We start from the raw sequence: 16,850 nt of genomic DNA on the forward strand, positions 1-16,850 counted from the left end.
TGTGCCAATACCTAACTTGCTTATGATTTTCACTGTTTATTTAAATTTATATGACTTCTATGGTTTTTTAATATATTTTTTTTTTACTTTTTTATTTTTACTTTTTTTCAGACCCCCTAGGGTACTTTAACCCTAGGTTTTCTGATTGATCCTACCATATACTGCCATACTACAGTACTACATACTACATGGGGATTTTCCTCCTCATTCATTACAATGTGCGAATCGCTCATTGTAATCAATAGCTTAAAACGAGACAGCCTTGGGAAGACCCGAGGCTGTCATGGCAACCAATCACCACTCCCCGATGACGTCAAGGGGAGCGATGATCTTCACCAAGTTTTGAAGCCGCAGAGATATGCAGCAAAGACTTACTGGCTATGGAGAAGGCTCAGCCCTATGAGCCCTCTCTATGCACCCACAGCCAACCCGTAACGTGCTATTATATCATGGGTCATTGAAGGGTTAATACATGACAAGTTGCGACTGTCTTTGAATGACATTGCATGCTGTTATTTTATCCATGATCTACAAATGCACATAGTTCATTCTCAACATGGGGCACCCAGATTTACTCCCCTTTAAGACATATATTATGTTGTTTGCAGATTATTCGTTCCCAAGTGCATGGCCGTACATTTGCAAGTTGATTCCTACACACTGAGCTTTCAGCCTGGGAACATCCTCTATAGACTGCACTAAACTCACTGAATACAGAGAAGAACAAATGTTGAATGTCAGTTTCCCCCATAAGACCCCATTTTATAATATTACCGTACTCCCATTTCCCTTCTATAATATTGAGGAATCAAATAAAACCGATGAAGATAATTTGGTCATTTAGACCTTGATGGATGTCAATTCCTTTGTATTCCATTTGCACAAGCTTGTAAGATAATTCCCCAGGCCGATAATAGGAAGTATACAAACACAAGACAAATGGAGAGCAGAGGCTATGGGCCTCCGGACTTTGAGGGGCCCACTGAGGAGCTTTCATTTCTAGATGTGTCTCTAGGAGGAATACAAGATCTTACAGTCTATGAGGATGAGAGGGGCACAAGAGATAACAGTCTATGAGGATGAGGGGGTGACACAAGAGCTTACAGTCTATGAGGATGAGGGGGTGACACAAGAGCTTACAGTCTATGAGGATGAGGGGGGACACAAGAGATTACAGTCTATGAGGATGAGGGGGTGACACAAGAGCTTACAGTCTATGAGGAAGTGGGGGGGACACAAGAGCTTACAGTCTATGAGGATGAGGGGGACACAAGAGCTTACAGTCTATGACAGTGGTGGCGAACCTATGGCATGGGTGCCAGAGGCGGCACTCTGAGCCCTTTCTGTGGGCACCCAGGCCTTCACCCCAGAATGAAGTTCACCAGACAGAACTCAAAAAAATCTGCCTGCAGAATCTTCCTACAATAATAGATGAATTTGCCCTCCTCCTTTTAACTGTGTTGGTGTCCTTAGGAGGCTGAAAAATTGAAAGTTGTCAATGAACAAGGAGAAATACATTACTGCTTACATTGCTGCGCTGGCACTTTGCAATAAATAAGTGGCTTTTGTTTGAAGTTTGGGCACTCAGGCTCTAAAAGGTTAGCCATCACTGGTCTATGAGAATGAGGGGGTGACACAGGAGCTTACAGTCTATGAAAATGAGAGGGTGACGCAATAGCTTCCATTCTATGAGGAAGTGGGGGAGGACACAAGAGCTTACAGCCTATGGGCATGAGGGGGTGACACAAGAGCTTACAGTCTATGAGGATGAGGGGGTGACACAAGAGCTTACAGTCTATGGGGATGAGGGGGTGACACAAGAGCTTACAGTCTATGAGGATGAGGGGGGTGACACAAGAGCTTACAGTCTATGAGGATGAGGGGGTGACACAAGAGCTTACAGTCTATGAGGATGAGGGGGTGACACAAGAGCTTACAGTCTATGAGGATGAGGGGGAGACACAAGAGCTTCAAGAGCTTACAGTCTATGAGGATGAGGGAGTGACACAAGAGCTTACAGTCTATGAGGATGAGGGGGTGACACAAGAGCTTACAGTCTATGGGGATGAGGGGGTGACACAAGAGCTTACAGTCTATGAGGATGAGGGGGTGACACAAGAGCTTACAGTCTATGAGGATGAGGGGGTGACACAAGAGCTTACAGTCTATGAGGATGAGGGGGTGACACAAGAGCTTACAGTCTATGAGAATGAGGGGGTGACACAAGAGCTTACAGTCTATGAGGATGAGGGGGTGACACAAGAGCTTACAGTCTATGAGGATGAGGGGGTGACACAAGAGCTTACAGTCTATGAGGATGAGGGGGTGACACAAGAGTTTACAATCTATGCCTCCCTTTGGGTGGCATCCAATGAGGGCCGGTCTCTCCCACTGGCCAAACTTTTACCTACACTAAGGGCAGTACTCACTGGTGTGAGATTCCCTATGATGAGGGACAGCATTTCATAATTATTCTCAACTATGCTGGACTGCTTTCAGAAAATGTGCTCCCGTTGATGTCCTCAATGATGTCAGATGCCTACTCGCTCCTGCATACAGAAGCACAGCACCCTATAGAGAGGTGTAGCATCAGTTAAGCTCTAGGAGTGGGCACTTAGCAGGTGTGGAATCAAACCCTTGCCATGCCTGATGTGTGCCCTGATTGGTGCCTGAGCCAGAAGGCATCACTTGCTCAAGTTGAGACAGAAGCCACTTAAACCCAGGGATTGGCTGGGGAACTAAGGCTAATATCAATGCCTATACATCTGAAACTAAGACATATCTGTTTCCAGATGTCAGACAATAACCCCTTCAAACACATCATTTGGTGGTTTCATGGTGTGGGGAATATTTTCTTGGCACTCTTTGGGCCCCTTGGTACCAATTGAGCATCGTTGCAACGCCACAGCCTACCTGAGTATTGTTGCTGACCATGTCCATCCCTTTATGACCACAATGTACGGTACCCAACATCTGATGGCTACTTTCAGCAGGATAAAGCGCCATGTCATAAAGCTGGAATCATCTCAGACTGGTTTCTTGAACATGACAATGAGGTCACTGGACTCAAATGGCCTCCACAGTCACCAGATCTCAATCCAATAGAGCATCTTTGGGATGTGGTGGAACGGGAGATTCGCATCATGGATGTGCAGCCGACAAATCTGCGGCAACTGAGTGATGCCATCATGTCAATATGGACCAAAATCTCTGAGGAGCTTCCAGCACCTTGTTGAATCTATGCCACGAAGAATTGAGGCAGTTCTGAAGGCAAAAGGGGGTCCAACCTGTTACTAGCATGGTGTACCTAATAAAGTGGCCGGTGAGTGTATATCCCTCTTGCCCAAAGTGCCCCCAGGTCTGAATTGATAGGAGTGAGGGTTGCATTTTGATAAGCATCTTACATCTTATGCATCATATTCAAGTCAGATACTGGAAACTGTATCTTGTGTACTAGTTTTTCAATCCCCTATTTTTATCCCTTCTTTAAAAAATATATTTTTTAATCATCCTATAATCTATTAATGAATTGCATTATATACAGTGAGGAGATATCTTCAGTGTCAATGAGCGGAGTACAGTAATTCAATTAGATGACGGTCATGTACCTGCTCATGTGAGAAAAGGGGGTCTCTCTCCTATTTCCACTCATGGCTTCCACTACAAGCAGTTCTGCCCAACCGGATATCTCCTACTTTGTCCATCATGTTCTATACTGCTCTTCACTCTCCATCTCCCGCTATTTCCCACAACTTCTAGATGTTATGAACTTCTAGAAAAAAAATTAAAAACGCCCCTTTAGGTAGTAGCATGGCCTACATGGCATACCCTACAAATAATTCCACTCACACACAATACTCTCCATCCCTCTCCTTCCTCATCTCTGCCACATTATTTTTTTCTCTAATCCAAACCCCTCACATACTTGTTTGTCTCTTTGGACTTCTCCTGAGATGCACCAGTTTTCTGGGATACCCTATTCCAGGCTATGAGATGATTACACAACTTCTTTAAAACCTCTTCAATGAAGACCTATTACACACCTTAACTGGATGTAGCTTTAACTCTTATTATTATAATTATTAATTATTATTATCCCCTTAACAAAATATAACGTACATGTATGTGGTAGAGCAGTTAAGGATGTATGAGCAGGTCTCACAGGCTGAATCGGCTTCAAACATGGTGGCTGTTGGCTGCATTATATAGGCAACATCCATGCTGACCAGTGCTAGGGGCAGGTGATTGCTGACTGCGCACGGACATCACCATCTTGGATGTGATTGTCGCCCCCTTTGTTGTCATCAGGAAGCGACAATCCATCCCCCTGGCAGCCTGGAGTCTGTGTACTGTAGTTTTACAGTATATGGTAGGAGTAATCGACCCCCAAGGGTTAAAGTACCTTCTTGGGGGGGGGGTCTAAAAAGTAGAAAAAAAAATGACCCGCAAAAAACTACATCTTACACAGCTCAGTATAAGTATAAAAACTCAATGGGTGTCAGAATAAGGCAAAATGAATAAAACATTTTTGTACAAAATATTTATAGTTTTGGGGACCTGTAGTATTTTAAAAAGTTAAAAACATTGTAAATAAAACTCTATTCGCTACCGCAGGCTGTCCACGTTTTATCCACATTCTTATAGGTCTGTGTTGCTTTGACACTGTCTTGAATGGGGTCACTTGTATTATCATAGAAATTAAAGCAATTGTCGATCTGGATGGAAACAATTTAGACCCAAACAAATCTGACTACATTTTATTGATAGATTTTAAGTTTTTTCTTTAATTTTACTCTTACATTTTCTGTGCAGAGCTCAAAGGCTCATTCAAAGCATTAACATAGTAGAAGAAAGATATTTGTCAAATTGATTATCAGAGTAATTGCTCATTATTTCCTTGGAGCTTGTCCTAAGGGAGTGATAAATACTTATCCATAATGCTATATAAATAGGGGACTGTAAGACAGACAGAACAGCATCACATGGAGAGACCTGTGTACATTCAGGTTACTGTCATGAATTGCATTAATAAACTTAATTAAACATGAATATAGTCCACAAAATATTTTTCTTTTCCAATAATTTACAATATTGTTATATTCCAGATGAACGTGAAGGTCATTAATTCATCAATTTCTGAAGATTTTTACTTGCTGACCTTCTCTGGACTTCAAAACTTCTCCTATGTTTTTATACTCACTATTGTATTGATGTATCTTCTGTGTATGATAGGAAATCTGATCCTTATAGCGGTTGTATGGGCGGCACCACGTCTACATACACCAATGTACTTTTTTCTATGTAACCTCTCTACATTGGACATGGCTTATGTATCTACTATTCTACCAAAGCTTCTGGACTCCCAAATAAGTGGGAAGAATACAATTTCCTTCACAAGCTGCTTCACTCAGCTATTCATGTCGGTAGCATGTATGGCCACAGAATTTTTATTACTATCTTCTATGGCATTTGACCGGTATGTGGCCATTTGTGTCCCCTTGAATTATTCTACCATTATGAATAAGAAAATATGTATTGTACTTTCCCTTACTCCATGGACCATCGGTTCCTTGAACTCATTGCTATATGTCTTCTTGATATCTCATCTATCTTTTTGTAAGTCCAGAGATATCATCCACTTCTACTGTGACATGAAAGCCCTTCTAAGAGCCTCCTGCAGTGACATCAGACACGTGAACATCGCAATATTATCAGAAGGATTTACTTTAGGTTTTTTAGCATTTGGTATGATTCTGATTTCTTATGTTTTTATTATATCGGCTATCCTTAAGATCAAGACATCGGCAAAAAGATTGAAGATCTTCTCTAGTTGCTCGTCTCATCTAACGGTCGTTTTACTCTTTTGTGGTTCTTCTCTAAGTGTCTATATGAACCCAGAATCTAAAAGCTCAACAAAACAAGACCTGATACTTTCCTTGTTGTATGTGGCAGTTGTACCAGTCTTAAACCCTCTGGTCTATAGTTTGAGGAACAAAGACGTCTTAGATGTTTTAAGAATTCCTAAGTTTACTTCTGGTCGTTGTTTAGTAATTGTCAAACCTATTAAGGGCATTTGATTAAATGAAAAAGAATATGAGAAATATTATATTTATTATTTTATGTCTGCAGGTGGCTTATAAGCTGGGCCATGTGAAGACCATTGACATGCACCTTAGCCACATACTTTTCTAAAGACAAGGGGAGATGCCATTGGAAATCACAAAAGATTTTTTTTAATACCATATATACTCGAGTATAAGCCTACCCGAGTATAAGCTGAAACCCCTAATTTTAACACAAAAAACTGGAAAAACCTATTGACTCGAGTATAAACCGAGGGTGGGAATTGCATTTGTCACAGTCTCCCCAGTATATAGCCAGCAAGCCCCCTGTAGTATATAGCCAGCCACTAGTAGTATACACCCTGCAAGCCCCCAGTAGTATACAGCCAGCCCCTATGTAGTATACAGCCAGTTCCCTGTAGTATACAGTCAGCCCCCTGTAGTATACAGCCAGCCAGCCCCCAGTAGTATACCCGGTATACTAGTATACTGGGTATAAGCGGAGTAGTACTCGGCTTATACTCGAGTATATACCTTTGTTGGTACCAATGGTTCTGACCACCAATGCATAACAGCTGCTCTATTGCTTTACTTTCTACTTCTATATCATTAACTTCCTTAGCTTTGCTGCATAATATGAATGATATTTTGGTAACTAAAAGGGTTTTTTTCTTTTTATTTTCATTAATCACAATTAATCATAGGTTCACTTCTACTGTGAGGGATAGAATCTATCAAAAATTCAGAAGATCACTTTGTATGATTTTTATATAATTAATTTGCATTTTATGGCATGAAGTAAATATTTGATACAATAGAAAAAAACAGATCTTAATATTTGGTACAAAAACCATTGTTTGCAGCTACAGAGATCAGAAGTTTCTTGTAGTTCTTGTATTTTGCATACACTGCAGCAGGAATTTTGGTTCCACTCCTCCATAGAGATCTTCTCCAGAGCTTCAGGTATTGGGGCTTTTGATGAGCAACACTGAGTTCTGGTTTTCTCCAAAGATTTTTGATCAGGTTAGGCCATTCAAGGAGCCACTCCTTAGTTTTCCTGTTTTTCAGGTCATTTTTATTCTGAAACAACAAGCCACAAGCTTCAATGTTCTCACTCAGGGAAGGAGGTTCTTGGCCAAAATTTTGCAGTACATCACCCCCCATCCAACCTCCCTTGAATATAGTACAGTCGCCTTTAAATAAAGTCAGTCTCAAAGTATGATGCTACCACCCCATGGTAGGAACAGTAATTTTATGTTCTAAATACGGTAAGTGGTGTTTGTACCAAAAAGCTTTATTTTGGTCTCATCAGAACACATGACCTCTGGATCATTCAAATGGTCACTAACGAACTTCAAACAGGCCTGGCAGTGAAGTTCTGGCATAAGAAGGGGGACCTTGGTTGTCCTACATGCTGGTGTCGTTTGTTACTAGTGGTAATCCATGAGTCTGTGGTTCCATCCAACCTAAGCCATTGTCGAGGTAAGCCGATGTAGTTCTGGGCTGATTCCTGACCTGTCTCAGAATATTCTGTAACCCAGTAGGTGATATCTTACATGGGGCGCAGACCAAGGAAGATTGACCTTCATCTTGTGTTTCTTCCATTTTCTAATAATTGCATCAACAAATGTTTAAGGAGGCATTCAATACTGACCCATTTCAGCACCCATGACAGAGTCTAGTATTAAGCATACAACGATCAAGCTCCTTTTACCATTATTATTTGTACACTGGTCTAGTAACACGAGCTTCCATTAATCATGAAAGTCAGTCAACTTCAAACAAAACTCAAATCAAATGTGCAATCCAAACTATCTTCTTTATATAAACTTTGGATGACAAAGACAACAGTAGCACATATACATCACCAGTTCCCGGCTAAATATGCATAAGTCCAAATAAAGTCCACACTAAGGATTCCTGGCTTCCACTGAGACGCCGAACGCCCGGTGTGTCCTGTGACGTTTCGGAGGGAGTTCCTCCTTCCTCAGACATGCGCAATGCCGGTCAGGTAAGGGTTTTAATACATTTGTTACTACATCTTAATTCAACATTTACAAACCCTATTGAAACAACATTACACAACATAAATCACACATCTTAAAATATTACAAACAAAATTTAGAGAAACGCGCAAAAACAGCATTGTTCATATAACCCTCAAGTTGCAAAGTATTCAGCTTAATAATCCAATACGCCTCACGTTGTAATACCGTATATACTCGAGTATAAGCCGACCCGAGTATAAGCCGAGACCCCTAATTTTACCACCAAAAACTGGGAAAACATATTGACTGGAGTATAAGCCGAGGGTGGGAAATGCATTGGTCACATACCCCCCCAGTATATAGCCAACCGGCCCCCTATAGTATACAGCCAGCCCAGCTTGCCCCCAGCAGTATACAGCCAGCCCAGCCTGCCCCCAGTAGTACACAGCCAGCCCAGCTTGCCCCTAGTAGTATACAGCCAGCCTGCCCCCAGTAGTATCCAGCCTGCCCCCAGTAGTATACAGCCAGCCACCATTGCTCTCTCCCAGCCGGCACCTAGTATGACGCGCCCCTCAGAAGAATGAAGACGGGCGTGGAAGCCTGAAGACGAGCCGCGCGGACATCGGGGGAGCAGCGCTGCACACCGGGGCCACCGGAGGGTGAGTATATAAGTTTATTATTTGTTAAGTGCCTTTTTAACTCGTGTATAAGCCGAGGGGACATTTTTCAGCACATTTTTTTTGCTGAAAAACTCGGCTTATACACGAGTATATACTGTAATCTTTTCTTCAGAAGTAAGTCATTTTCATGTGTACCTTCTTCTAATATTAACCAGCGCAAATCACTTACATAATGTTTATATTCCCGAAAGTGCCTAGCCACGCCAGTCTCTTGTTTAACCCTTTCACTACTCAATTTGAGTTCTTCTTCCGCTTTGGTAAGATATTGCCTAATCACTGACGTGTTCGTTCAGCCTTATTCTTATGGCTCTACTAGTCTGACCAACATAAGTCAACAGCATGGGCATTTCAACATATACACAACAGCTTCAGTGTTGCAAGTATAGAAACCTTTGATCTGAACTTTAGTCCCTTTCCTAGGGTGATTTACAAAATCACCTTTAACAACGCCAGAACAATTTTGACAGGAAGGACATGGAAACGTGCGATTCCTCTTAGCTGCTAGTAGAGTTTGATGTGACTTTTTCTTTTCAGCTATATCAGATCTAACTAACTCATTAGCGATTGAGCGACCTTTCTTATGAATAAATTCGGATGATATTTAAGCAATAACCCATATTTAGGGTCGTGGGTAAGTATATTCCAATTTTTCATATTAGTTTTTTTATCAAATCGGCATGTCTATCATATTGTGAAACATAGGATATCTGTTCTCTCAATTTTTTAGTTCTAGATGTTCTAACAACTTCTCTGGGTAACTCAGACACTTCTCGACCCACTCTCTCTACTTCTTTTTTAGGCTAACCTCGATCAACAAATTTCTTAATCAATTTATCCCAATTTATATTCTTGGTCATTACTGCAAATCCTTTGGGCGCGTACAAACTGGCCCTTGGGGATCCCTTTAAATGTTCAGGGTGCATGATTTAATAGGTTATTGCGGTCTGTTTCTTTAGTATAAAGAGTAGTAACCACTTGTTCCTGAGACTTTCTTATTTTGACATCTAAGTAATGTAACACATGAGCACTTTTTGCAGAGAACTTAATGGGGCATATTTACCAGGACCAAATGCTAGCTTATTGCTAGCACTAGCGATTATTTTGCCCTCTCCGGCACCTTCACGCCAGTAGGGCGTGAAGGGGTGGGAAGGGGGGGACGCAGCCGGCTGAGCCGAGGGCGCGGCCGGCCGGGAGTGTGCCGGCGCGGGGCGTTACTGTCCCCGTGCCGGCGCACTCGCTACTGCCTGCGACTTTTCATATGTGAAAAGTCGCCGGCTGCGTATTTTCCCTACGCCAGGCCCTGGGGAAGCCTCTTGATGTATGCCGCTGCGAACATGCAGCGGCGGGCCATCATACGCTTGCGCACGAGCGCCAGCGTATGATAAGTATGCCCCAATGAGAGTATGATATTGATTCAAATACACGATAAATTCATCAAGGCTCTGTTCTGAGCCCTTCCATAATAAGCAGACATGGTCCACATACCTCATCCATAGTGCAATGGATTCGGACCACTGGCTTACATACACATATTTACGTTCAAAAAAACGCCATAAAAATATTGGCGTAACTTGGAGCCACAGGACCCCTGTAGCTGCAAGTAATACTCCTCGCCAAATCTGAAATAATTTTTCCTGAGAATAACATCAAGCAATGTCATAAGAAATTTTATCTCCCTGTTGTTCAAAGACACCTCATTCTTAAGCGCTTCATACACTGCCATGGTCCTCTCCTCCTTTATACTAAGGAAACCGCAATAACATATTAAATCATGCACCCCGAACATTTAAATGGATTCTTAAGGGCCAGTTTGTACGCGCCCGAAGGATTTGCAGTAATTTGCAGTTGTGCCCATAGGGATAAATTGATTAAGAAATTTATTGATCTAGGTTAGCCTAAAAAAGAAGTAGAGAGAGTGGGTCGAGAAGTGTCTGAGTTACCCAGAGAAGTTATTAGAACATCTAGACCTAAAAAATTGAGAGAACAGATATCCTATGTTTCACAATATGATAGACATACCGATTTGATAAAAAAAACTATTATGAAAAATTGGAATATACTTACCCACGACCCTAAATATGGGTTATTGTTTAAATATCGTCCGAATTTATTCATAAGAAAGGTCGCTCAATCGCTAATGAGTTAGTTAGATCTGATATAGCTGAAAAGAAAAAGTCACGTCAAACTCTACTAGCAGCTAAGAGGAATCGCACGTTTCCATGTCCTTCCTGTCAAAATTGTTCTGACGTTATTAAAGGTGATTTTGTAAATCACCCTAGGAAAGGGACTAAAATTCAGATCAAAGGTTTCTATACTTGCAACACTGAAGCTGTTGTGTATATGTTGAAACGCCCATGTGGTTTGGCTTATGTGGGTCAGACTAGTAGAGCCATAAGAATAAGGCTAAACGAACACAAGTCAGTGATTAGGCAATATCTTACCAAAATGGAAGAAAATTCAAATTGAGTAGTGAAAGGGTTAAACAAGAGACCGGCGTGGCTAGGCACTTTCGGGAATATAAACATTATGTAAGTGATTTGCGCTGCTTAATATTAGAAGAAGTTACACGTGAAAATGACTTACTTCTTAAGAAAAGATTATTACAACGTGAGGCGTATTGGATTACTAAGCTGGATACTTTGCAACTCGAGGGTTAAATGAACAATGCTGTTTTTGCGCGTTTCTCTAAATTTTGTTTGTAATATTTTATGATTTGTGATTTATACCTGTTGTAACGTTGTTTCAATAGTGTTTGTAAATGTTGAATTAACATGTAGTAACAAATGTATTAAAACCCTTACATGACCGGCATTGCGCATGTCTGAGGAAGGAGGAACTCCCCCGAAACGTCACAGGACACACCAGGCGTTCGGCGTCTCAGTGGAAGCCAGGAATCCTTAGTGTGGACTTTATTTATACTTATGCATATTTAGCCGGGAACTGGTGATGTATATATGCTACTGTTGTCTGAGTTTTGTTTGAAGCTGGCTATTATTGCGCTTACATTAGAAAAGTGAAAAGGGCACATTTACTTTGGAAGTGGTAAACTGCCCTAAAAGTACCGTATATACTCGAGTATAAGCCGACCCGAGTATAAGCCGAGACCCCTAATTTTACCACCAAAAACTGGGAAAACCTATTGACTCGAGTATAAGCCGAGGGTGGGAAATGCATTGGTCACAGCCTCCCAGTATATAGCGAGCCAGCCCCCAGTAGTATACAGCCTGCCCAGCCTGCCCCCAGTAGTATACAGCCAGCCCAGCCTGCCCCCAGTAGTATACAGCCAGCCCAGCCTGCCCCCAGTAGTATACAGCAAGCCTAGCCTGCCCCCTTAAGTATATAGCCAGCCCAGCCTGCCCCCAGTAGTATACAGCCTACCCAGCCTGCCCCCTTAAGTATACAGTCAGCCCAGCCTGCCCCCTTAAGTATACAGCCTGCCCAGCCTGCACCCAGAAGTATACAGCCTGCCCAGCCTGCCCCCAGTAGTATACAGCCTGCCCCCTTAGGTATACAGCCTGCCGAGCACTAACAAAAAAAAAATAAACTTATATACTCACCCTCCGGTAGCCCCAACGTCCGCGCTGCTCCCCCGATGTCCGCACGGGTCCTCTTCTGTCTTCTATCTTCCTCTGTCTTCTGTCTTCCGCAGGGCGCGGGCGGCAGGCGCATAGTATGACGCGGCTGCTGCTGACGTCATACTATGTGACGGCCGGAGAAGAACATGGCGGCGCCCTGCGGAAGACAGAAGACAGAGGAAGATAGAAGACAGAAGAGGAACCGTGCGGACATCGGGTGAGCAGCGCGGACATCGGGGGAGCAGCGCGGACATCGGGGCCACAGCCTCCCAGTATATAGCGAGCCAGCCCCCAGTAGTATACAGCCTGCCCAGCCTGCCCCCAGTAGTATACAGCCAGCCCAGCCTGCCCCCAGTAGTATACAGCCAGCCCAGCCTGCCCCCAGTAGTATACAGCAAGCCTAGCCTGCCCCCTTAAGTATATAGCCAGCCCAGCCTGCCCCCAGTAGTATACAGCCTACCCAGCCTGCCCCCTTAAGTATACAGTCAGCCCAGCCTGCCCCCTTAAGTATACAGCCTGCCCAGCCTGCACCCAGAAGTATACAGCCTGCCCAGCCTGCCCCCAGTAGTATACAGCCTGCCCCCTTAGGTATACAGCCTGCCGAGCACTAACAAAAAAAAAATAAACTTATATACTCACCCTCCGGTAGCCCCAACGTCCGCGCTGCTCCCCCGATGTCCGCACGGGTCCTCTTCTGTCTTCTATCTTCCTCTGTCTTCTGTCTTCCACAGGGCGCGGGCGGCAGGCGCATAGTATGACGCGGCTGCTGCTGACGTCATACTATGTGACGGCCGGAGAAGAACATGGCGGCGCCCTGCGGAAGACAGAAGACAGAGGAAGATAGAAGACAGAAGAGGACCCGCGCGGACATCGGGTGAGCAGCGCGGACATCGGGGCCACCGGAGGGTGAGTATACAAGTTTTTTTTTTTTTAAGTGCTGGGCTGCCTATTGACTCGTGTATAAGCCGAGTTGAGGATTTTCAGCACATTTTTTGTGCTGAAAAACTCGGCTTATACACGAGTATATATGGTACTATTTAAAGTACTAAGTATAATGCCGGGTGTAACAGATTCTTTAAGATTGTGCGCCAGAAATCTTGAATTGGTCCCTACCCCGCACTGGCCTGACAGAGTTCACCATCTTTTCATCTTTTTTGTGGGGCACCTTTAACATACGACATGCGACACAATTTTATAGTTAAATACGACGCTCGATCCGATTCACTCGTATGGAGGCCAGCGCAGCTGCTCACAGAAGAGTCACATGCAACACAACTTCGTAAATACATGTGCAAGCCGTTTTAGAAGAATGTGTAAAGTCCGAAAAAAGTGTGGCACAAAGCCCTTAGTAAATGTGCCCCAAGAAGTTTCAAGAAAGAGGTTTGTTTAAACCTATTTAATTCAAAATTAATTCAATTCTTTTCCAGTGGAAGGATTTAAGTAAATGGAGTCCTGCTGGATGTCCTCCCTCTATCTAGTAGTGTAGAGTTCTACCATGTTAGCCATGGAGAGCATAAGAAGAGTGAAGAAATCAGGCGATACCTTTTTGAGACTAACTCACTGGGGCAGATTTACATACCCGGTCCATTCGCGATCCAGCGGCACGTTCTCTGCGCTGGATTCGGGCCCGGCCGGGATTTATTAAGGCAGTTCCTCCGACGTCCACCAGGTGGTGCTGCTGCGCTGAAGTTCCCTGGAACGCACTGGAATACACCGAGCCTGGCTGAGTGAAGGTAAGTGCAAGCTCCGCGACAGATTTTTTGTTTTAAATGCGGCCGTTTTTTCCGAATCCGCCGGGTTTTTGTTCGGCCACGCCGTGGGAACATTTTTTTTCCCTCTTTATTAGCAAAATGGCCATGAGAACAAAGTGTTACATGGGGCAGAGAACTCTGGGAAGAAGAAAGGAACACCCTCAATCACATGTGCAGACATGTAAGCCAATCAGCAACCGGCAGGCTTATGTGATGTCACAGCCCTATAAAAACAGACTTACATTTGCAATCCCGTCATTTCACATTGCATGTGCTCTCTCTAGCATCCAGCTGCTTGTACTCAGTAGCTGGTGGAGTGATTTTTGTTCAAAGTCCAGGGTGTCCATTTTGGGGGATCTGTACACCCCAAATTTCAATTATTTTTTGTTGCTAAAGTAGATATCAAAAAATCTTTGTCAAATGACACTGTAATTGTGCCACTCTCTGACCTCCTGCTGCTGCCACCTACACACTTTGTCATTGTGCCACTCTCTGACCTCCTGCTGCTGCCACCTACACACTTTGTCATTGTGCCACTCTCTGACCTCCTGCTGCTGCAGCTGCCGCCACCTCCACGCTCTATCATCGTGCCACACATTGCTGCCACCACCAGAATTTGCCATTGTGTCACTCTCTGGCCTCATGCTGCTGCCACCACCTTCACGCTCTGTCATTGTGCCGCACTGTGGCCTACCATGTTGCTGCCACCACCAGAATTTGTCATTGTGCCACTCTCTGACTTCATGCTGCTGCCGCCACATCCACTCTCTGTCATTGTGCCACTCTTTGGCCTAATGCTGCTGCTACTGCTGATGCCCACCTAAACACACTGTGATTGTGCCACTCTCTGACCCCCTGCTTCTGCTGCTGCCACCACCTCCACACTTTGTCATTGTGCCACTTTGTGGCCAACCATGTTTCTGTCGCAACCAGAATTTGTCATTGTGCCACTCTCTGACCTCCTACTGCTGCCCCCACCTTCACACTCTGTCATTGTGCCACAATGTGGCCTACTATGTTGCTTCCACCTCCAGAATTTGTCATTGTGCCACTCTCTGACTTCATGCTGGTGCTGCTGTCTCCACCTCCACACTCTGTCATTGAGCCACACTGTGGCCTACCATGTTGCTGACAGCTCCAGAATTTATAATTTTACCCATATTCGCGAATGCGGAGTTCAAGTATCCCATCATGCCATTTGGACAACTGTATTCCAGGAGTTTGTTACCGACATTTTCCGAGACCTGCCATATACATGTGTTGTGGTTTACCTGGACAATATCCTGGTGCTCTCTGCTGACCATGAATCCCATCCGGGTCATGTACATCTAGTCCTCAGGCCCCTAAGGGCCAATTGCCTGTATGCTACATTCAATAAGTGCCTATTCCACCAAAAGACTCTTCCTTTCCTTGGGTATATCATCTCTGACAAGGGACTACAGGTGGATCCAAAGAAATTGTCTGCGGTGCTTCAATGGCATTGCCCTGTGGGACTTTGTGCCATCTAGTGAAAGGGCCCAAAGGTCTAATCCTCACCTGCGGTTTCTTCTCAAAAACTTTCCACAGAAAAGAACTACTCCATAGGTGATTAGGAGCTTCTGGCCATAAAGGCCTTGGATGAGTAGCGTAATCTTGTAGAAGGAGTTTACCATCCGGTCTGTATCTATACTGACCACAAAAATCTCCTGTATCTCCAGACCTCTCAGCGCCTCAACCCACGACAGACTTGTTGGTCCCTCTTCTTCTCTTGCTTCAACTTCCTGTTCTGAAGATGATGAGTTGGTACTGGAGGATGCCCTGGTTGGGTCACAGGAGGCCTTGTTTAATCTAGTTTACTGAGAAGGGAAATATCCAATTTAATGCTAGACTTCCAACATAGCAGCATGGGACAAAATGAACCCCACTAATAATGTGGTGGGTGGAAGAGATGTCATCATCCTTGTACAACCCACTTTAGCATAATTGCAGACTGAACATCAGACTAGAGATGAGCAAGCACTAAAATGCTTGGGTGCTAGTTATTCGATACAAACTTTTCCCGATGCTCGAATGCTCGTATCAAATAACGAACCCCATTAAAGTCAACGGGAGACCCGAGCATTTTTTCACTGAAAGATTACATTAAAAGAACAGTGAAGAACAACAAATTGCAGATGTTTACAGATGTTTTCCTTGTAAGAACACATTGAGAGAACACTATTCTTCACATTGCAGGTGTTCGCAGGTGTCTTCCGATAAGCTAGGAGATGTGCGCGAACATCTGCAGTGTGAAGAATAGAATAAAAACAGTGAACACAGGATCATTTAAGTGAAGTACACATTGAAAGAACACTATTCTTCACATTCCAGATGTTCGCACACATCTCCTAACTTATCGGAAGACACGCGTGAACACCTGCAGAGTGAAGAATAGTGTTATTTCAATGTGTTCTTACAAGGAAAATATCTGTAAACATCTGTAATTTGTTGTTCTTCACTGTTCTTTCGTAAACTAAATGCTCGTTATCGAGCAGGGGAAATACTCGTCCGAGCAACGAGCCGGTCCAAGTATGCTAATACTCGACCGAGCATCAAGCTCGGACGAGTATACTCGCTCATCTCTACATCAGACTGAATTTGAATCCTGGTCATGTAGGGATATCAAGAATCAGTCAAGGACATCGAGAGGGTGTGTTATATATATTATTAAACTCTACACCAGGAGTTACATTTGCCCCACAACTCTCTTTATTGCTAGCTCCAATTTTGACATGCAGTGGAGAGACAATTTTGGAAGTAATAACAATTTTTTTAT

At 43.6% G+C, this 16,850-nt stretch overlaps 1 protein-coding gene across 1 annotated transcript; it reads left to right on the forward strand.

Annotated features, from left to right (window-relative positions):
* The first annotated feature begins 5,105 nt into the window (after positions 1–5,105).
* Positions 5,106–6,077, forward strand: LOC140128528 (olfactory receptor 1f45-like). Its single transcript, XM_072150224.1, has one exon. It carries the CDS (start codon positions 5,106–5,108, stop codon positions 6,075–6,077), a length of 972 nt encoding a protein of 323 aa, XP_072006325.1.
* Positions 6,078–16,850: the final 10,773 nt, after the last annotated feature.

Source organism: Engystomops pustulosus, chromosome 4 (assembly GCF_040894005.1).
Source record: "Engystomops pustulosus chromosome 4, aEngPut4.maternal, whole genome shotgun sequence".
Classification (NCBI taxonomy): Eukaryota; Metazoa; Chordata; class Amphibia; order Anura; family Leptodactylidae; genus Engystomops; species Engystomops pustulosus.